Below are 25,000 nucleotides of genomic sequence, written 5' to 3'. Positions count from 1 at the left end.
GAAAGAAAATACAGGAGATCCAGTTAATTATTATTTTATACGACATATTTCCCTCTCAGGTTCATGCATTTATTGCAGCAGTCTTTCAGTTTTTCTAAGTCCTGCAAAAGAACTCGGAAGGTTAGGCTTCCAACCAGGGCTTTCGGAATAACCTCAAAGCCACGAACTTTTCAACACCACCTTGTGGTAGAAAAGATTATTATAGTCATTAGCAGTGGTGGACTGGGTCGAAAAATATTGGTTACCAGGTGACTAAAGGGGCCCACCTGCAACTACAATGGCATCATTTAATTTTGTTTCTTTTTTTTTAAAGTATTCTTTTCAACTGTCTACAAACACAGCCGGGATGAAATAATTAATGCATTCTTCCAGGACTGAATACAAAATTCTCAAACTTGAGGGGATAGGCCCCTTAGATAATAACATGGGCACCCATATATGGATTGTAATGGCGCAGGGCCTCACTTACCATCGGGCAAGCTGGTAACTTGGCCAGTCTGGCACTGGTCATTAGAAAATCGAACAAAACGCTTTGTAGGTATTATTCTACCTCTCTCAGAGTCCAAAACCCCTTGGTGTTAGCCTTGCCTTTCATTCTGCCCTTAAACTTAGTTCCAGTCAAATACTGGAGTCATTATAATCGACTTACACCCTCCTACTAAAATTGCAGGCCCTATGCCAAAATTTGAAACCGTTATTATTCTGTTATTTGAATATAATTTCATTTGCTTTGAGCTCTGTACATATATTCAAAATTACCTTATGTTAAAATGCTTGTACCTAATGGATCTAAAACTGAGATTAGATAAATTATAATTATTTCTCATGTTCGTAATTAAAAATGTATACATATATATTTCATTCAATTATCTGAATAAAAATAGAATCTTGATTTTCTTTCCTTCTTATTCATTTATTCATTTTCTTTTTCAAATATAAGAAACTATAAATTAATAACAGTTAATATCTAATCGTTGCATGGAAATTATATACGTTTTACTATATTGCGAAAATGTTAGAATCATATTGGACATAACTTATCTTTAAAATGAAGCTTAATGTATGGCACATATTCAATTAGACGTAACACAAATTCATGTCAAATTTACTATTTCTAATATTGTTATTTCGTTTCTTGACAGAAACATTTAACTAAATTTAAAAGGGAAATCCAAACAATAAGTTGTGTATGTTTAAATGTTTGTGTTTATTGCTGCTTAGATTAAAGATAGGAGAATGCAAAGCAAAATTTGAGAAATAGATATTAAATAAGACATGCTACAATCATTTTAAAAAGGCAACTAATTAGTGTAATACATGACATGTATGTATTAATTCATTTGGAATGGTTATTATGCTAAATTTTCTTTCATTTATTCTTTCTATATGACGTATTACAAACAAATTAAATGAAGCCTTAAAGCCTTGGATTAAAACGATCTGAAAAGAAAACTTGAAATGTTATAAAGCAGAAAGTAAGGTAGACTTCAGTGAAAAACCTGGAATTTATTTCCAGTCATTTGACTGCGGCCATGCTGGAGCACCGCCTTTAGTCGAACAGAGCGAGCCCAGGACTTATTCTTTGTAAGCCAAGTACTTATTCTATCGGTCTCTTTTGCCGAACAGCTAAGTTACGAGGTCGTAAACACACCAACATCGGTTGTCAAGCGATGTTGGGGGGACAAACACAGACACGCACACACACATACATATATATATACATATATACGACGGGCTTCTTTCAGTTTCCGTCTACCAAATCCATTTACAAGGCTTTGGTCGGTCCGAGGCTAGAGCAGAAGACGCTTGCCCAAGGTGCCACGCAGTGGGATTGAACCTGGAACCATGTGGTTAGTGGGCAAGCTACTTACCACACAGCCACTCTTGCGCCATTAATGTGATACATGACATGTATGTATTAATTTATTTGAAATGGTTATTATGCTAGATTTTCTTTCATCTTATTCTTTCTATATGACGCTTTACGAAAATATTTATAATACGATCAGATCGTCAAAAATATTTCTTTTAATTTCGCACATTTTAGGGATAGGGGACAGTCCCTTTATATCACCTTCAATCTTTTATTTGCTTCAGTGATTAGACTGTGCCCATGCAGGGGCGCCGCCTTGAAGAATCTTTAGTCGAACGAATCGACCCCAGTACTATTTTTTGTTAAACCTAGTACTATCGGTCTCTTTTGCCGAACTGCTAAAATACCGGGGCGTAAACACACAAACTTCAGTTGGCAAGCGGTACTGGGGAAAAACAAGTGGAGGCGCGTGGCTTAGTGGTTAGGGTGTCAGCATCATGATCGTAAGATTGTGGTTTCGATTCTTAGATCGGCGACACGTTGTGTTCTTGAGCAAAACACTTCATTTCTCGTTGCTCCAGTCCACTCAGTTGGCAAAAATGAGTAACGCTGCGATGGACTGGCGTCCCGGCCAGCTGGGGAGCACGTACGCCATTGAAACCGGGAAACCGGGGCCATGAGCCTGGCTAGGTTTTAAAAGGGGGCCCTTGTTTTTTACTGGGGAAAAACACAGACAGAAACACAAACACATACATAGAAACAAACACATACATACATATATGCATACATACATACATACATTCATATGTACATTCATACATGCATACATACATATTCCTGCAGAATAATGAAGAGCAAATTTGACAATTTCGGGCTTTGCACGAGAACTTATACAATCGAGTAAGCTAAAAAAAACATTGCAACGATGATAATTCTAACAATTTTAGAACACAGTGTTTCTAGGAATTATATTAATCCGATATCTGTCACGTTATCTGAGGCCTTAGGGTATGCTATTAGGGTGTATTTAGTTCCTATGTCAAGTAGGTTGAAGAACAACGTCCCTGCTGATCAGGTTTCCTTCACTTTGTGAAACTATATTGGTTCTGGATGAATTTGGATATTTTGATATCGATATTGATATACATACATACGTGTGTGTGTGTGTGCGTGTGTGTGTATGTGTGTGTGGGTGAGTGTGTGTGTGTGTGTGTGTGTGTGTGTGTTTCATTTTCATATCAATAGGAACTGTACTCTGTTGTGTTCACTTTCTTACATCTAACGCTAAAATAAGGGAGAGTATCTACTGTGGTATGTTATACCTGATAATCACACACACACACATGCATTCTCATACACAAACACACACACATATTCGCACACACACACACATTCACACGCACATTCAACCCCCAAAACTTATATTTTAAGCATGGTACTAATTCTATCGTAGACTTTTGACCAACCACTAAGTAACGGGAACATAAACACACCAGCATTAGTTGTAGGGGACAAATACAGATACACACAAACAGAGACACACACACAGACACACACGCAGAAACACAAATGCAAACACGCACACAGAAACTCATACGCACATAGATATGCGTATTTAAATATTTATATATGAATGTTTCCTCATACTTTTAGTCACACTATCGCAACAATCTGATATTTGTAAATTGATATTTCTGGCTTATATAATGCCACACTGCTTAACTGCTCATGAAATGGTCATAAACACGAAACCGCCGCCGCCTGCAACATTAATATCTATGACATCGTCATGTCTTGTTAGTACGTTTAGCAAAATATGTTGGCATGAGCTGGTTAACACATCAAAATTCTGATCCGATTATTGGCATATTTCATGATAATTACACACTGCTTTCATATATGGTGTCATGTTCTAGCTACACCATTAGCATACAACTTTAATATTATATAAACATATTATATATCATTCCAAATGTTACCGTAGTAAAAATATGATATATAACATCATGAATTTAGACTGTTTACTTCCATCTAAACATGCTAACAACTCGCATAAATATTTACATGCATCTTTGTTTTTAAAATGTATATGTTGAAAGACGGATGTGTTTCGGTAATGCTCATAACCAACTGGAGTTTTATTGCCACGTTACTGCCACAGATAGTTTAGCCTTCATCTAGCTTCTGAAACTATATGAGCGTGAGTCGGTAAATTGATTAAACGGAAAATCATGCGGCAGACTCTCATATACATATGTGTGGTAAAGCTGTGATAATAAAAATCCAGTTGCCTATGTGCACCAACTACATATATTAAATATATTATGACCAGTATATTTTATCGTTTATTTGCTATTAGACTGCAGCAATGCTGGGAGCAATACTTTGAAGAATTCTTGCCGAATCAATACAACCGACTACTTATTATTTGTTTTAAAGCCCAGCACTTTTTCTATCGGTTCATTTCACCGAACCACTATGTTACGGGGACGTAAACACACGAAAGCCTATTTAGAAGCTATGATAGGCTACAAACACACACGCATACACACACACACACACACACACACACACACACACACACACACATATTTGTTATGTCACCCTCCACAAAATCCACTCGCAAGGCTTTGACTGATCTGTGACTATTGTTGTTGTTGGCACTCCGTCGCTTACGACGTCGAAGGTTCCAGTTGATCCGACCAACGGAACAGCCTGCTTGTGAAATTAACGTGCAAGTGGCTGAGCACTCCACAGACACGTGTAACCTTAACGTAGTTTTCGGGGATATTCAGCGTAACACAGTGTGACGAGGCTGACCCTTTGAATTACAGGCACAACAGAAACAGGAAGTAAGAGTGAGAGAAAGTTGTAGTGAAAGAATACAGCAGGGTTCGCCACCATCTCCTGTCGGAGTCTCGTGGAGCTTTAGGTGTTTTCGCTCAATAAACACTCACAACGCCCGGTCTAGGAATCGAAACCTAATAACCAAATCACAACCGACATCTACCACAAACCTACAGACTCACAACAATACCTTCTTTTTAGCTCATGCCACCCAAAACACACCAAGATAAATATCCCCTTTAATTTAGCTAAAAGAATTTGCACCATTGTCTCTGACCCAACCACTCGAGAAATACGCTTACAAGATCTCAAAAAAACACTGTTACAACGCCAATATCCCTCCACACTCATAGATCTTGGAATAAAACGTGCCAAGGAACTTGACAAAAACATACTAAAAACCAACCAACATAATAACACACCCAACCCCAAAATACTTCCATACATCTCCACCCATAACCCCAAAAACATCAAAGCATTCACCACAATTAAACAAAACCTCCCCTTACTCACCACAGACCTGAAAATAAACAATATCATTAATACACACAAAGTCCTTAAATGCAAAAGGCAACACAAATCTTTGAAAACATTATTTACCAATTCCAAACTACATACACCACTTCCACCCCCATCAGTTAAAAAATGTGCACGCCCTAATTGTGGCACCTGCCCCTACCTACTTGAAGGCTCTGAATTTACTTTCAAACGAGAAACAAAGTTTAAAATTAAAACCAATTTCTCTTGTTCCTCGGGTAACCTAATTTATGTCCTTACTTGCGCAGGTTGCCAAAACTTCTATATCGGACAGACGAGCCTCCCATTACGTAGAAGAGTAGCTGTCCATAAGGAACAAATAAACCTCCCTCAATACCGCCAAATTCCACTCAGTGGCCACATAGACTCTTGCGCCAGAAACAAAAACCCTAAATTCATTATATTCCCTTTCTATCAATGTAAAGACAGAATTTCCACACAAGAAAGAATCAACAAGGAGAATCTTTTCATAGAGAAATTCCAACCATTTCTTAACACACACACCCCTCAGTTACCTTATTTCTCTATGAACAGACACAAACTTCCTGTTTGAAAAAAAGAGTTCATAACTCCAACTAAAAACACTTGTCTCCCCTTACACACACTTCCTGTTTTTGACACCACATTTCCTGCTTAACACAAACTTTTAACCCTTTTTTTAAACCTAACAAAACTCTCAACTATCATGCATCCTTATTTTTCCTACCAATTTATACATGAACTACTATTGAACTACAAAAGCTCAAAGACGATATAATGTATGGGTATATTTATTTTTTTTATATATTATTGTTTTATATATTATTTTCTTCATTTTGTACTTCTTTGTAAAAAAACATTTTCATACTCCTTCGTCTTGATAATTTGCTTCTTCGCAATGAAAACCGGTTAGAAAAAATCTTTATTAAAATATGCTTCCAGTTCAGCATTCTGGCTTTTTTTCATTTTCCTATATATATATATATATATATATATATATATATATATATATATATATACACATATACACTTCATTGCATATTGGTCTATGATCACTTCAACATTTGACGTGTAGCACACCGTGCCCATGTACAGGCTATTTCGATTGAGTGGAGAGAATGAGCTAATGTACAGCAAGAACATTTGGTCACTGTAAACAGGTCATCTGTGCAGATTGTTCAGCAACAAATTAAGGAAACGTCAATTATCATCTCAGACAGGGGAGTCTGATAGATGTATGTATATATCTGCACAGATGTATTTGCATGTATACGAACAGATAAATGCAAATAGAAATGTGTGTTTATGTATGTATATCTATTCATAATTCACGTGTGTATGTGTAGATATAGTCAGCACATTCCACCAAAGATGTACATTATTTGGTTCCAGTTATTCTGTACATGATACGTTTTGTGTGCGACAAAATGTTACATATACCAGCTATAGTAAACTCGTAATCATTGTGATTTATTCTACTGAATGCTTCGCTGCAATGCTCATTGTACTATACTTTAATTTACAACACTTAGCTCCAGCTGTTCATAGCGAGTGTTGTACCACAATTGAAGGAATGAAAAAAATTTATTATTTGTTTCTTTGATGCTCTGCATTGAAATGTTTAAAAGAAAGGAGTGTTATTTCAAAGACATTGGCTAATGGACATAATTACTATATTAAACATTCAACAAGAGTTAAATTAAAACCTACATAATTAATTATTACATTTTATATTATTCTCTATAGTGTCTTTAATTTTACTGCAACTTTATATGAGTAAATTTTTCAAGAAAATGATAAAGAAATTATCTGACTTTGTTTCCATTTTGATATAGTTACTCTCGCTGTTGCATAGTTTCAGCTTCAATGTGTTTATATTATGGGTCGTAGTTAGTCAGGTGATCATCAAGATGAGATTCATATTCTGCTATTTTAAGCTTTTCATAGTTTGAGGACAATACTGAACGGTATGATAAGTAGCATAGATTCGTATACGTAGAACAAGTTGACAGTGTGGACAAACTGTGTTATTGTGGTGATGTTGTGACACTGTAGGTTTTGACCGTCTCCAAGATTTTGTTTTGGTGTAGACTTGTGATAGTCTGGACAGATTTTGGCAATGTGGAAAAATTGGAATAGTGTACACACGGTGCAATTGTGTGGAGCTCTGACACAGTTGTGTGGAGCTCTGAATATATGTCTATATGAACATGTAACAGTGTAGCATGCTGTAAAAATGTTGACATAGAGCAAAAATGACATGTTATGACATATGATAGTATGGACATCTTGTGAAACTCTGAGCATATTGTAACAGTGTTGATGCATTTTGCCATGTGGTAAATTACACATGTGAAAGTTTGGAATTGACCATGCAGGTTTTAATTTCTCATTTATAAGATTTAATAGGTGCAATCTTTTTTTCAGCCAATACATCACATTTTCAGGCATTACAAAAGTTCCCCATATTTTCACAACAATTTAAATCTGTAGACAGCATTTATAATTTGTCTGATTATATGAGTTGGTATATAATTAAATTTTCCTCAGTGTATCTCAACATGCTGTAATATTAATCTGAGCTGAAGGCGGCGAGCTAGCAGAATTACTAGTACGCCGCGCAAAATGCTTAGCGGCATTTTGTCCATCCTTATGCTATGAATTAAAATTCTATCGAGATCGACTTTGCTTTTCATCCGTTCGACGTCGATAAAATAAGTACCTATTAAACACTAGGGTCAACTTAATCGACTTACCCCATTCCCCGAAATTGCTGGCTTTGTGCTAAAATTTCACAAGAATATTAATAAAAAAAAACCATTGGGTAGACTCACTTGCTAATATTTTCTGGGTAGATTAAAATATGTACCTGTCTAGTACTGTGTCGATACACTCCCAAGAGGAATCCTACAAAATGTTCAGATCTTGAGCGTATCTTACAGCCTCACGTGTGAGGAACGATATAGTTCATTAAAATCTTTCTCATTTAGTGACAGGTACTGAATTATTTGTCCCAGGAAGAATGGAAAGCAAATTTGAAATTAATGATTTGAAATCAGACAGTAAAATGACGCAATGTCATATAAAAACAAAACACCACGTAATGTGTTTTACCCAGTCAGTAAACAACAGCGTATTATAACTGACTAAACTACTGTAGTAAAGCATGCAGTAGAATGGATTAAACTCTGCACAGTGAGACATGTAGTTTTCTGGACTCAAATATGCACAGTAAAATATTTAGTTTAATGGATAACATATGTTACTACATTAATTTTATCGTTTTATATTCACTGTGTAAATGCCACCGGTAAAAATATACCTTTCAATGAATAGTTGGTCAATATGCTTCCCCATCCTTAAGTTTGGTGAAGCTGAAATCAATATTGAGTATAATATTCTATATTGATTTCAATGGTTTCATTTGAATAGGCGAGTAAAATGATAAGTGTTGGCGATGAGACTTGATACATGGGAAAGTTTTACAATGGCGTCTGTTTTAAACATTAGAAACAATACAAACAAAAATGTGTAATAAATGGATTTTTAGCAAACATAGATCAGAACTTATAACAAACGTGTTTTTTATCTTTTCTGCTAAAAAGAAAAATATGGGAAGAATAATGTACACATACATATACATAAAACCATATATATATATATATATATATATATATATATATATATATATATACATTTATATGTACAAACATATATATTTATGCTTATGAATGTATATGTATATGTACATAATACATGCATACGCACATACACATATATGTGTGTGCCTGTGTTTATGTATATCTTTATATATATGAATTCACACACACATACATACTCATACATATACATATATATATGCGTGCATGTATGTATGTGTGTGAGGGTATGTATAAATACACACACGCGCATACACACGTACATAACCATTCTTTTTCGTAAATTTCATTCATACATGCAAAATATATATTTATAAAAGACAGAAAGATTGCAAAAATAAACGATATATGCCATGAAGAACTATTTCAATATACAATAATCTATTTTCTTAACTGGATATATAATTGAATTATTTTGCAAATAAAGGAATCTGGAAAGGTTTCAAACTGCCAAATCGGATTAAATTTCCTATACAAATAAGGAGGAATAAACTGAACATATTTGGATATATTACATTCTTTTCTTTGCATTTCTTTGGTCTCATTAACTTTCCTTTCTATTATTAATTGCTATTTACATATATGATTTAATTTGGCGTTTTATTTTGTAGTAAATATATGAATAATATATTTTCATTAAATTGCTAAGGTATCAGTGTGAAGATTCTACAGAGATCCGGCTGTTATATATTATTGGTTTATTTTGGTTAGGTACAATATAGAACTTTACTGCTTAGGCAGAGATGAAGAAACGATACCCCAAAATCTTTTTGCAAAATCTCTGGGTTATTCGGGAAGTAGGAGGAAGAATATATGCGTTATGGTCAGGTCGGAGACGTTGTCCAGATATTTGCAAGAGAACGTACTCCACTAGTAGGGGTGTACAACAAAGCGAATGAGTAGATCTGTAAGAAAAAAAATCTACATCTCGTGACAGAGATTTTTTAAAAGGCATCTACGGTCCATTCCAGACGTACAGAGACAATAGTCATAAAATATGTGCTGTATACAGAATTTTAACTTGAAAATATATTTGTTGAATATATAATATTATATTTAGTGATTAAATGTTATAAAAAGAGCATTATATATTTTAACGTCTTACATTAATACAAATTTCAATTTTTGGCACAAGGCCAGCAAATTTGGGGAAATGGGTAAGTCGATTACATGCACCACAGTACTCAGCTGGTACTCTTTTTATCGACCACGAAAACATGAAAGAGAAAGTCGGCCATATCACGTTGAAAACACCGGTTCTCGTCCGATCACCGAAGTTAAGCAACATCGAGCCTAGTTAGTACTTAGATGGGTGACCGCTTGGGAACCCTAGGTGCTGTAAGCATTTTTAAAACACAAATATTGAGCGGTGTTCCACAGGGAACTGTTCTGGGGCCACTACTGTTCATAGTGGCCCTTCTGGACATGCCCACGGTCACTCGGAGAGCCACTGTCACTAGCTATGCTGATGACACAAAGATATCTCAGGCAATAAAGAATCCTGATGATATTGTAAGCTTGCAGAATGACCTAAATGCAATATATGAGTGGGCAGAGCAAAATAATATGCAGTTCAATGCAAAAAAATTTCAAGTACTGCGCTACAAGACCACAAGTATCTCCCAACTGGCATACACAGGGCATGGAGGTACTGCAATCCCAGAACCACAAACAGTAAGAGATCTGGGCATCAACATGTGTAGTGATGCATCATTTCACATGCACATTGTCAAGTTGACAGCAAAGTGCAGACAACTGCCAGGGTGAATACTTAGGACTTTCCGTACAATGGATCAAAAAGTCATGTTGATTCTATGGAAGACATTTGTTCTGAGCCGCCTAGACTATTGCTCTCAGTTGTGGTCACCACACAGTGTTAAGCGGACAGCAGAACTCGAGGCAATTCAGCGGCACTATACAAAAAAGATCGCCACAGTCCAACAGATGAACTACAGGGAGCGACTGAAGGCACTAGGTCTCTACTCCCTGGAGCGCAGGCGGGAGAGATATGTAATAATATGCATATGGAAAATACTGGAAGGACTGGTGCCAAACTTTGGTATCAAGTACTACAGGAATGCCCGCACGGGTCGCCACTGCATTGGTGCCAAAGGTACCGTCCACTGCATCTCACATAAGAACGAGATACTGCAGCAGCCTCGGTTTCAGAGGACCTCAGCTCTTCAATGCCCTGCCAAAACATTTGAGAGACATGCAAGACATGGATGCGGAGGTCTTCAAGACAAAACTTGACGCTTTCCTCTCCACGATACCAGACGAACCAATTGCTCGTAATGAGACGCAGTTTAGTGCAGCTGTGTCAAATTCTCTTATACACCAGATGTGCCATCAAAACTCTTGATTGGACCATGTCAGGTGGGGGAGAAGAGCCATGCAAGGAACGTGAAAATCACGGTGGTGCACCAGCATGACCGCAGTCACTTGGCTGAAACACATAAATAATATATATATATACATATATATATATATATATATATATATATATGTGTGTGTGTGTGTGTGTGTGTGTGTGTGTGTGTGTGTGTGTGTGTGTGTGTGTGTGTGTGTGTGTGTGTATGTATGTATGGTATGTATGAATGTATATACATTAATATGTATGCGTATATATGTATATGTATATATATATACATATATATATATATATATATATATATATATATATATATATATATATATATATATATATATATATATATATATATATATATATATATACAGTGCAAACGTACACACCTGAATTTAAAAGAGGAAGGAAGAGTCTTGAAGATGAGCAATGGTTTGGATCTCCTGCAACCATCACCACCGAGGAAAACGATGATCGTGTTCAAGATATAATGATGGGTGATGACAGGTGATTTACTATCGCCAGTGAGAGTTGAGAATATTTTGTACAATGAACTTGCGTGACGAAGGTTTATGTTCAGTGGGTGCTACGTCTTCAAGCACCTCATCAATAGCACAACTGGCTGGTGAATTTACTGAGAAATCTGACATTGTTTGAAGCAGATCCACCTGAGTTTCTTTAACGTTTCCTAACCCATGATAAGTGTTAGGTTCATCACTTTGAGCTAGCGACAAAGAGACAATTCGTGAAGTGGGAACACCCTCCTCATCTACTCCAAAGAGGACCAATGTCGTTTGATTTGCAGGGAAGATGATGGCCCCAGCCTTTTTGATATAGAAACGATATTGTTTAGTGACTCTCTTTAAGAGGGCCACGTCATCAATGAAGAATACTATGCCAACTCAGTAAGCCAATTACGAAAGGCTATCGAAACCAAACGCACAGGAAAACTGACTAAAGGAGACTTGTTTCAGCAGGGCAACGCTCTAGCATAAAAGTCCTTGCTTCCAATGGCCGCTGTGTGTGAATATAGCTTTGAACTTCTGAACCATTCTGAACTATTTTTTCAATATGGCTTCATCTGAATATCAGCTGTTTCTCATCATGAAAAAAAAAACAGTATCGCAGTAATGATGACGTCATATCTGCAGTTGATGACATTTTTAGTTACAGGACGAGAGCTTCTTCACCATTGAAATCCAGCCAAGCACTGCAGCACTAATGGAAGCTGCGTGTGTACTGCACGGTTGACTATGTTGAAAAATAAACTTCAGTTGGTCACATTCCAAGAGAATATATTGGTCAGCCTATGAATTTTTCAGCTGACCCTCGTTTGTGTATGTGTATATATATTGTGTGCGTGTATGTTTGTGTGTGTGGGTGTGTATGTGTGTGTGTGTGTATGTGTGTGTGCGTGCGCGCGGGCGAGTGCGTGTGAATATATGTATCCATTTCTTTCTTTCTTTCTTGCCTTTAACCCTCCAACGTGGAGTATAGGCCACTTAAATTGAATTCCATGTCGAATAATTTTTCGCTTCTGTACTTATACTCTGCCATGAATGTCCCCCTTTCTCTAGTTCCTTTTGTGTTGACCTACGCCACGAGTTCCTAGGCCTACCCTTCTTTCTAAATCCATCCGGATTCCACTGTAAAGCACTTTTCGCTACATTTGGTGTGTCCTTTCTCATTGTGCTACCAATAGACTTCCACTTTTTCTTAAATAATTTGCTCGGTAATCGAAACTTGATTCGTTCTTTGCTATAGCTCCATACTGCTTATGTGTTCAGACAGAATTCTCGCGAATAGAATGGAGTTTAAGGTATACTGATGAAAGATCGTACTGATAGACAAAACACTGAAAAAATGTGCCGAGATATTTTGACGGGTTCAGGAACATAAAATACATAGCTGGCAATAAATTTATTCGAAAAGTCTATCCGTTGATTTATTTCGTCCACTGCCACTATCACAAATATCTTAACATCAAATTAGTATTCTAAATTTCATGTATATAAGTTAGCATTAGTTTTTACATTTCTCTTCTTTTCCCAAATTGACAGCACGTAAAACAACAGACGAACATTTTTTTTTTCAGCTTGTACTAAGCTGACGAATGTCATTAACATTTAGATTTTTCTCGGTTCTTTTTTCCCACTTTCAAGGATTCGGAAAGAATTGACAGGTCTCTGCGGTAGTATTTGATGCAAGGTCTCTTAATGAAATTTCGTCAATAAATGCTAAATTTATACACCTGCAAATTAGCATACAGTTGCTGGTACGTCAGATAAACTAATTGCATGTGAAGTATATTATCTATAGAAAATGAGATATCATGCTCAGCTTACTTTTTGGATAAAAAAATCTAAAAATTTTTAAAATCTAATAAACGACATTTTCTGTATTTTATCCGTGTGGAAAACATCTCATGATAATTCCTGTATGAATGTTTACTTGCAATAAGTGCTAGTGGTGAACGTGTTACTTGAGATGGTATATTCCTATTAAATCCATTAAAACAGAACATTTTTTCTCAAAACATATAACTTCTCAGATTTAGGGTATTTCTCACTTCAAGAATTTGTTTGCTCTGTCTTATATTTTGTTATCATATCATTGGATCCAGGTAATAGTTTGCTATCAACTCAATATGCCTTGTCACCTCAAGTCATTTATATTCATTTCTATGGGTTTTCATCAATTTACTATGCAATAATAAACATCTTCTTATGAAAAAATTAATGTGATTATTGTACCTGCAAATTAATTAGCAACGTAATTATAGGGAAATGGCTGAAGTTATGAATCAAAAGGGTGTAGCGGGACATGCCATGTTCCCGCTAAACAAACGTATAGTGCCGGCCTTTTTTTTTCTTTTGTGCCCATATGGAAGATACTTGAACCATGAGCTGAGACTACAAAAATATTAACAACTGTTCAGTTCTTGTAATGTTCAGTGAGTTCGATACAGCCTCACCCACTCGCAATGTATTTGCGATTGTGTTGTTTTGCGACTAAGAAATGGATAACGAATTCCTGGTGTATCCTATAATGCTCGGCTGTTTAGATCATTCACTCAACCTATTTCGTGCCAACATATGGGTAGGAGAACAGCCCTGTGCTATACCATTCACTGTAACTAGGCATTTGGTTCCCGCAGGGGAGCAATTGTGCCCTTGTTTGTCCTTCCAGAAATAACTGCAATGTTATTGGTACGTAAGATCTTTAAAAAGAGGGCACGTTAATAGATACGATCTCTGGTGCACTGTATCTAATAAAATAAAGGTAGGGAATTAAATTTTACCATTAACCTCAGCACCTTAACCACTACTTCTTTCTATCGGCGCCGAAATCATGAAAGACAAATTGGACTTCAGTGAGCTTAGAACTTAGAACACGCAAAACAAATATTGCAAGTCGATGAGGCTAATGTAGTTTTGGATACACTGTCAGTAAATAAAATGGAATAATTTTGGGTAGACTGTCTTAGAAAGTAAATGTACTTGATCAGGACTATCCGGAACTTTAAGAAAACCAGCAACTGAAATAACTAATTCAGCTATATGTACTCCCGCCCCCCGCCTCTCCTCTATGTACAAAATAACAGCATAAGAGCAATAAAAGCAACAGTAAGTTTCGTTTCTTTTTTTTTTTTTTTTTTTTTTTTTACTAAGCAATGAAGAAAGTGACAATAACTTACCTTCGGAACAGATCGATATTGAAGAAAACATATTCTCCGTTATCAAAATTCAGTTCAGCTGCTTTGATCATTATTTCTCGCACTGTATCGGGTGATGCACATAAAACAATGACTGAAAAAAGAAAAAGTGGAGAAAAAGTTGTATTAATGGATACGTTATTGATATTGTGGAGAGACATTCAAATCAATCACAGTATCGATTTAAATATCTCTATAAATACATAAAATATGTCTATTCTCACATGTGTATGTGCTTGTGCATATATATATATATATGAGTGAGAAAAACAGCGGTGTGACAAAAATATAGAGATAAGAAAATGTATAATGCATATATGTATTGGTATAAATATAGTGGTCAGCCATTCTCTCCATATACCTTCACATACAGATACATATACATTAATATGCGTAGTTAGATGGTTTAAAATCTAAGCTAAAGGAAGTAAATGAAGTGGAAATATAGAATAAATTCATATATATCGGATAAGTGGCGATGTACTAAATGACGTAAGCCACCAAATACTGATAGAATAGAAATTTGCATTTTAGAGAATGAAAATGAAATACTTCAGCAACTGAGAGCGACCCTTAAAGAAAAGACGAGACACTTTCAGAAAATTTGAACAAATTTGAGTGAAAATTTATATGGTATAAAAAGATTCTAACATTTCCTAACAGGCATTCTTCGGCCTTATCGAACCTCATTAGTAAGCCATGGTCTAATGAAGTAGTTCTCTTTATTTTTTAGTGTAAAATGTGACGAGGAAAAAATTGGGCCAGTATAACATGCATATTCTTGCAACGTGGTCTGATGGATATGACTCAAGATTATGTTATATATTATTTATTTGAAAGTCACCAGCTATATCTGCTACATTTTAATTTATTACGAAAATTTTCATACAGTTTCAGTACATTTTATCTTATGTAAATTATATACATTTATGCAAGCATACATTCATGCGTGCACACATACGCACACCCGCGCACACACGCACATACATACACATACACACGCATTATACATATGTGTGTATGTGCACGGACATGTGTATACTCACAACGAAATGTGAATAAATTTTGGAGAGTGGAAACTGTGCGAAAGCCTGCCGTATATCATCTATTTATCTATCTCTGTCTGTTTGACTATCTCTCTCTTCTCTTTCTAAATCTGTCTTTGTCTCTCTATATCTTTCTCTCTCTATATATATATAAGGATAGATATACATGTATGTCCATATCGTTGCTATTATGTTAAACTGTCGTATGTCCAAATTTAGCCAAATGCGTTTTTATCAATATATATTTTTGCTTACAATAGCCGGTTCTATTCAGCAAACTATCGTATCTTCAACGGTTTCAGATGCCAAGATATGAAAGTTGTCAAAGTGTAGTACAACGTTTTTTGTTATGGAATATGGTAATTTTTTTTTTCTCAGAAAAAACAACCTTTCGGACTTACGACACTTTTCATAATAGCAACGATATATAGGCTTGTATGCATGTATGTACGTATCTATTTACTTATCTATCTATCTATCTATCTATCTATCTATCTATCTATCTATCTATCTATCTATCTATCTATCTCTCTGTCTACGTATGTGTGTGTGTTTGTGTGCTTATGTTTGCATTTCGCCCCACTGTTTGTATGCGTATGCGTTTGTGTTTCTATTTCGCCTCACTGCTTGGCAATCGGCGTTAGTTTGTTTACATCCAACACTGTAAATTAGCTGTTCTGCAAAAAGTATCAGTACAATATGCACCAGACTTTAGAAAATATGTACTGGGTTCTATTTATTTGGTACTAGTGTCATCGTAGGCTTTACTAGTAAATATACTGAAAATCATATGGTATCACTCGAACATTTCCGCCAATCCTCCACCATCGATTGAACCACAGAACTTGAACGTATCACAAACATCAGTAACGTTCTTTACTCCTTACTTTTATATTCTATCAACAGAACTAACTTTTTTCTGTAATATGTAATATAACATTAAGAGGTCCAAATGGTAGTATGTCTAGCATGACGGGCAATATGCTTAGCGACATTTCGTCCGTCTTTACGTTCTGAGTTCAAATTCCGCCGATATCGACTTTGCCTTTCATTGATAAAATAAGTTAACAGTTCAAACCTGGGGTTAATTTAATTAACTTAGTTCCTCCCGCCAAACCTGCCGGCCTTCAGACAAAATGTGAAACCAATATCTAATGCGATATTATTAATTACATATATAACCAGCTTGTCATTTATTATGCAAATAAAAGTGTTTCTCTTGGGACAAGTCAACTAATTATGTTTGTTGACCATTCAATGTACGACAATATTCAGCTTAGTTTGTTAAACATTCTATATGTGCGTAGCTGTTACCAAATATCCAATGCACGTACACAAAACAAACACACACTACTACAAGAATACACACACACACACACACACACACACACACACACACACACACACACACATACACACACATACACACAAACGAGCTCACACGCACTTGTGTGAACCAATGAGTGATCGCAAATGTGGTAGATGGAGACGCAAGAAATAACTCGATTTATCATGTAGAGACACTAATGTAAAAGGTGACAGATCACATTACATCTTACCCTCCAACAGAGAATGAAATCCAAGAACGGAACCTCTACACATCCCTCTGAAACAATATGACACAAATATTAAGTAAATAACGCTCAATGTGTTACAAGCATGAATGTAGGATTCAGAAGTTCTTTTTCTTCACAAAGTGTGAGTGAATCCTATTTCTTAATATTGTGTGCGAATATCTTCTAGGATAGCTTCAATACTTTTCAATAAAAAAAGTGGGCGGAAACTCTTCAGAAGCCAGTTAGATATATCCAGTTATATGTATATATATATATATACATGCAAGCATGTACATATATATATATATATATATATATATATATATATATATATATTTATATTTTCTTTATTGCCCACAGGGGGCTAAACATAGTGGGGACAAAGAAGGACAGACAAAGGGATTAAGTTAATTACATCGACCCAAGTGTGTAACTGGTACTTATTTAATCGACCTTGAAAGGAGGAAAGGCGAAGTCGACCACAGCGGAATTTGAAATTAGAATGTAACGGCAGACGAAGTACCGCTAAAAATTTCAACCGACGTGCTTATGATTCTGCCATCTCGCCGCCCTAATATATATATATATATATATATATATATATATATATATATATATATATATATATATATATATATATATATATATATATATATATATATATATATACACGCATATATATGTGTATATACATATACACACACACACACAAACACACACATATATATATATATGTATATATATACATGTACACATAGCCAGTTGAGGTGTGTTCTGTTAAGAACGTATAGGAGCTCGTTCCCCCTTAAAATTCCAAATACCCAGTCGTATTCTTATGGTATACTACCAAATCTAGTCTAAGGTATTCCTCGTGTGTGAAAATAAAAAGTAAAAATAAAAAGTAAAAAACAGACAAATGAAAACTACACAGAATTTAAAACCAATAACCAAAATAAACAACAGATAGAGTGCAAAATATCAGATAGCGTAAAAGACGGCGACAATATAGTTGAAACATCATCCAAAAAGATCCAACAAAACAGATTACCAAGTAAACAAATCCTCGGGTACTAGAAATTAAACGGAACATCATGAAAACAGAATCAAAGAGCTGCCAGATAAACATAAGAATGATAAGAATACGATTAGCTGCAAATGCAGTTTCACACTTTACACTGATTTTCATAGAGTTCAATTTGATTGGTAGAGAACAGTCACATGACTGGTTTTAAAAAGTTTTGTACATTCCCCGCGTTTGGCGTCGTAAGTTAAGGCTGGTGCGGTTGACTGAACATGTTCCAACAATCAATACTGTGAATGCTTTCTGTCAAATGTTTATAGAGAATGAACACATGATTAAGTTTATAATATTTTTTGTACGTTTCCCGCTATGTCCGTGTGTTGGTGTCACGTGACAGTATATTTTGCGCCCAAAAAGAAAGCCAACACGGTTGAATAAACATGTTTAGTTATAACCATTGATTTCCTCTTCCATCAGTTTCTACTACTAAGATAGAGACGGGAGTAAAATTAATAACAGTGAAACGAAAATAAAACTTTGGAAACATCCTGAAGGGACATAATTGAGAAAGACTTGAAAGTCAACGTAAGATCGTAATCATGTAAAGTAAAGTAAATATAACAAACAAACCAGAACCCTTGTCCGGTACCGGATCGATTCCAAAATCTAATCACGAGGCCAAACATACCTGAGAGTTTGGTCCGAATCCAACCATGGTTTCTTGAGATATCTTGTCCACGGACAAGCAAACTAACAAACAAACACGACTGAAAACAATACCCCCGCCGTCGCTAATGCGGAGGAAATAATTTTGCCTTCTTCAATATAGATTTTCAGAAGTTTGCCGCAGCCTGAAACACATTTTCCTGATAATCCTTCAGTTAATATAATAATATAAAACATATACTCTATATGTATTGTCAATTCCTCCTTCATTCGTCCAACACAATTCAACGTTTGAAAATTTGTGAGCGCTTGCGCGCGTGTATGTGTATGCGTGTACGTGTGCATGTGTGTGGATGTGTGTGTGCGCATGTGTGAATGTATTCGAGTGTGTAGAGATAGAAAGAGGTGGATAAGAAAGATTTTTCATGCTAAAAAGTTTCCTCTATAGAAAAAGTTTTCTGGTTTTAAATGTGATATTTACGGTTTACAATTTGAAAGAAACTGACATAACATTAAACACGCATACATACATATATACACATATACTAATATACACACACAGATGCGCAGAATTAATTGCACGAATATATATTTACATGTTAAAAGCTTTATTTATCAAATTACAGTCTGATTCGGTTTCGCTAAAATTGGACAGTAATAAAACGAAATATAATTAGGCAATTAATCAATTTCATGAAAAATGATACAAATAATAATATATTTATGCATATTTATTTGATGTTAAGTTGTTTCGATGTCTCGTGCATTTCTTAAATGAACAGTAAAAGGTTCCTGATTTGCTGTGTGGTTAAGAAGCCCACAAACTATTCACATGACTTCGGATTCAATCACAATGATCAGCATGTTGGGATAGGTGACTTGTACCTCAACCTCCAGCTCACCAATAACATGTTACTAAAATTTGGCAGACAGAGTATAGATGTAAGACTGTCATGGTACTTATGCATTATTGTAGTAATTTAGCCAAAATCTTCCATAATAGAATAGTACTACGTCCGAAGGTAGAGCAGATATCACCATTCTGGTATAATATATCTAGCAACACATTTAGTATTTCTCGATTGAGGTAGCGGGGTGCGATTCTGGTTATAATTTGCTGCTAGTCAAGCGATCTAGCGAAACCTCTTTCACATTACTAACTAATAGCTGGTAACGTTAATCGGGTAAATGATATTCTGGTACATGTACATTTGTACAAATTATGTAAGATTATTAATACTGCATTGTGCAAGGCACTAATGTGTAAACTAGTCTAGACACCAAGGAAATTTGAAGTTTTTGTTCATAAATTAGTGCAGATTACGAGAGAATCCGGAACTCTTATAATCAGTGTCCGGAAATTGATTTTGTACTTGTATATGCTTTAGATGGAGTGTCCAATTAGTTCCAATTAAAAAGAAATCCATGTCATAATCAAAATCCTTAAAATAATGAAACACTGCTATGAAAATTTATACCTTAAGGCACAAAAAAATAACAAGTCTTTAACATACAACAAAAATAGCCGCATTTGTTAAGATATATAAAAAATGTATGAAACCAGTGTTTCTTTAATTTGTTTTTAGTATTTACCATTCACTATCCTGATTTTTTTTTTCTGATAAGAAAATGTGACCTTGTATACACCTCAAGTTATTAAGTAATATTAAATCCTTATATGAGATATTGGTTTCAAATTTTGTTACAAGGCTAGCAATTATGGAGAGAGGATAGGTCGATTACATTGACTGGTACTTATTTTACCCATCTCAAAATGATGAATCACGAAGTCAACCTCGGTGGAATTTGAAAATGAGAACGTAAACTTGGACGAAATGCGGTTAAGCATTTAGCCAGGCGTGCTAACGATTCTGACAGCTCGCTGCTTTATTCTTATATTAACATCTTTAAAAACCACCATTAAGGAAAGTAGATGTAAAAGAACGAAAATAATAATAATAGTAATAATAATAATAATAATAATAATAATAATAATAATAATAATAATAATAATAATAATAATGATAATAATAATAATAACCCTCTCTATTGGACTGAAATTTGGTGGGGGGGATATAGTTGATTACATTGACCCAGTGTTTCACTGGTACATAATTTATCGACCCCAAAAGATGAAAAGCAAATTCAACCTGAGCGGAATTTGAAAATCAGAACATAAAGACGGACGAACGAATGGCGGCTAAGCAGTTTGCCCGGTGTGCTAATGATTCTGACAGCACGACGCCTTATTCTTATATTAAATATTAATATCTTTAAAAATCATCATTAAAAAAGTAGATGTAAAAGAACGAGAACAGTAATAATAATAAGAAAGTATTCTTCAACTAAAATAATTTCATCATTGGAATTTCTAAAATTTTCCCCTCGAATCCTACCAGAATGAAATTAATTACTATGCTCCTACACACTTTCTGAGCTTAGGCATATTATCTTGTTAAACTAATAATTTCATGTTGGATAATTTAATGTGGTCGTTCGACCTATTACATATAGAAGTTACTTCCCGCTAAAATCGCTGCCTAACACAGAAGTACATATTGGATAGTATGAAGACATCCGCGTTAAATATACTTGAAAATGGGGCTTGATTGCTATGGTTGGATTGGCTTTGCTCGGGCATGTTTGAAGTAACGTTGAGCAACAACCCATGCAAATTTTCAGTTTAAGAAAACAAATAGCAATGAGACTTTTAAATGTTAAACGTAGCAGAACGCCGATGGTGTTGTTTTTATTACTCTCTATTAGGAAGAGACATACAGAGATATAAACAAGGAAGTGATTTAAAACAGCTAGATAAACCAATGAGGAAAACATGAACACTGGAAGTAATGGAAGATGTCATCAGAACAACTGGAACGTGATAAACATAGATACCATAGCGTGAGACTAGACAATTATGAGTGGAAGAAATATCAAAGAAACCTTCCAGGTATTCATAATCAAAGTAAAAGAAAATCTGAGAACTGTGATAGTCATTTTGAGACATACCGGCCATAATATGGTTTGCAAGAAAGATCGAAACGCTATTAATGTTTACAAAAAGAACTCAAAATAAAAATAAACAAGATATAACTGAATTATAAGGGTGGAAATCTTGCCAAAATTAGCTGATGCATAGTGTAAAAAGAAAATGACATGAAGAAATCATAGACATAAACAACACAATATTTCAATAAGCTAAAGGTTAGTCCTGATATAGGCAACGTAGTACTTAGAGATCAGCTATCGATGTTTAATACTTTTATTTTTATATGGTGGTAGGGGGCTCTGAATAGAGTAGTAGCTTTGGTATCTGGCAGCTGCACTTCGAAAGTGATGGTCATGTATGGATAGGCATCTTATTGTACTCCTAGTCTCTTATTGTTTCTTATAGGTTGTTATTGTACTCCTAGTCTCTCACTTGATGGCTTCTAGCGCCACTCCCTAGTACCCCACTTCAACTGGTCGACTAAACTAAGTCAGGAGATGGTGTTAACACTGTACCAGTAGGCGAAAAACACCGAGTCAGGTTTCCCAAAGGGTCACCTTATAGGGTGGATGAACCTGCTCAAATCAAAGGCCTTGTGTTCGAGGCATACGGTAGGTGGTTAATGACATCGAGTGGAATGGGTGCTACCAAGCTAACTTCCCTATGAGACATTCACGATGACAACCAGGCCAGAATCAGTAGTGTATTGATCGTCATCCGGGTGAACATTGAAGAGTGAAGAGGCCTCAATTTCACAGTGTCACAGAGAGCAGAAGACCAAGAGAAGTAAATTTGATTGCGACGTCATCATCGAATGACCCAAAACTTCATAGTTAAAAGATAGGAAGAAAAGGAAGGAAGGAAGGAAGAATGTACCGATGGTGCTAGAATTCAAAAATTGAAATATATTTGATAAATTTCTTGCCAGAATATTTCTTTATGCTTTTGGAACAAGTCCTAATTTTTTTTTTTATGGTTGAGAGTGCTGGTCGATTACATTGAGTCTAGTATACCACTGGTACTTATTTTAATGTCCCCTAAAGTATAAAAAGCAAAGTCTATCTCAACATACTTTCTGTTACAGTATGGGATTCGAATTTTGGCACAGAGTGAGCAATTTCAAGGGAGGAGTAAATCGATTACAGCGACCCCAGTGCTCAACAGTAACTTATTTTATCGAGCTCAAGAGAATGAAAGGCAAAACCGATCTCAACGGTCTTCCTGTTAAAAATTTAAATATATTATAAGTGGTGACAAAAATTCAACCATTTCATTCAGAAGCATAAAGTGAATATCTTATAATATATAAAAGATGGCAAACAGAACTATAAGGGTTAACCAATTTAAAGTATGTCAGTGTAGTGTAAAGAGGAAATCAGATAGAGAGATGAGAGTGAAGGAAAGAAAGGCAGGATGGCGAGTACAGAGAGACAAACAAACAGGCAGATAGCAAACACCTATGCTTATAGTGCACCATATGGAGATTGTGCTTCGACTGTAAACAAACGCACGGACAGATACATGTGAGAAGAAAACACAAAGTGAGGAGGAAGGAAGATTTAAGCCAGAGCATTCTTGGATATATTACACGATAAGTAGTAAGTAGCATGAAATGATGAATATGAAAAAAAAGATGTTGAAGATATTATTTGAGAACGAAAATTATCCTCTCCAAGAAACCAGAAATCTCTGATGGTGTTCACTGTATTTACAAATAAACAGACAGATACAAACGTGCGCGCGCACACGAGCATGTAATGAGGTTATTGAATATATTTATTAGCATGTATCTTTTAAATTTTCGCTGTTACAATCATTAGACTGTGGCCATGCTGGGGCATCACCTAGATGCGCTCTAGTCGAATGAATTGAACCTCGTATTTTTTTTAAAAGACTGGTACTTATTCTTTCGCCGAGCCGCTAAATTATTCTTTTCTACTCTAGGCACCAGGCCCGAAAATTTGGGGGAGGGGGACACTCGATTAAATCGTCCCCAGTACGCAACTGGTACTTAATTTATCGACCCGAAAATATAAAAGGCAAAGTCGACCTCGGGAGAATTTGAACTCAGAACATAAAGACAGACGAAACACGGTTAAGCGTTTCGCCCAGCGTGCTAACGTATCTGCCAGCTCGGCGCGAAATTATGAGGATGAATATAGACATATAACATGAAGCCTTCCAATGATTTCAGCAGCGGCCGTTTGTGAGGAACTGATTTCGCTTTAATATCTATCTTGTATCTGGTGATGGTAAGCGGGTTTAGTTGGTTTAGGGTTAGGGTTAGGGTTAGGGTTAGGGTTAGGGTTTTAACATTGGAGTACTATGCTCTCTGCGATTATATCTATAACCTTCTTATATATTAAAACAAAATATACATACACCTACGCGCACATACAGACACAAACACTCACACACACACACATACACACATACACACATATATACACATACACATACGCACACACACAATAGTAGCAAAATTTAGGTTCTAAATTTAGAAAAGATATTCTGAAATATGCCTACGTGAGTGTTATAAAAGATTAAGTCATGTTGGTAAATAGAAAAAGTATAATTATATATATATATATATACGTGTGTGTGTGTGTATGTATATATATATGTATGTATGTATATGTATGTAAGTTATACGTTTTAAGTATATATATATATATATATATATATATATATATATATATATATACATATATATATAACATTTATATATATAGGTATATCTGTATATAAGCATTTATATATGTATGTAAACAGTCATATATATGTGTATATATACATATAAATATAGA

The 25,000-nt window shown here is 35.3% G+C and overlaps 1 protein-coding gene and 1 pseudogene across 4 annotated transcripts in view; one reads left to right on the top strand and one right to left on the bottom strand.

The window, feature by feature from the left end:
• LOC106867807 (atrial natriuretic peptide receptor 1) overlaps nucleotides 1–25,000 on the bottom strand; it is an 865,062-nt gene that overhangs the window by 475,171 nt on the left and 364,891 nt on the right. For all 4 annotated transcript variants that reach the window (XM_014912829.3, XM_089356636.1, XM_014912828.3 and 1 more), the window contains one exon: nucleotides 14,898–15,009. In XM_014912829.3, the coding sequence (XP_014768315.1) occupies nucleotides 14,898–15,009 (112 nt within the window). The remainder of the gene's footprint in view (nucleotides 1–14,897; nucleotides 15,010–25,000) is intronic.
• On the top strand, nucleotides 10,065–10,180 carry LOC128248611 (5S ribosomal RNA; annotated as a pseudogene).

This window comes from Octopus bimaculoides, chromosome 8 (genome assembly GCF_046866305.1).
Source record: "Octopus bimaculoides isolate indiv1 chromosome 8, ASM4686630v1, whole genome shotgun sequence".
In the NCBI taxonomy this organism is placed as follows: domain Eukaryota; kingdom Metazoa; phylum Mollusca; class Cephalopoda; order Octopoda; family Octopodidae; genus Octopus; species Octopus bimaculoides.
The sequence above is the reverse complement of the archived record's forward strand: the minus strand, read 5'-3'. Positions and strand labels throughout refer to the sequence as shown.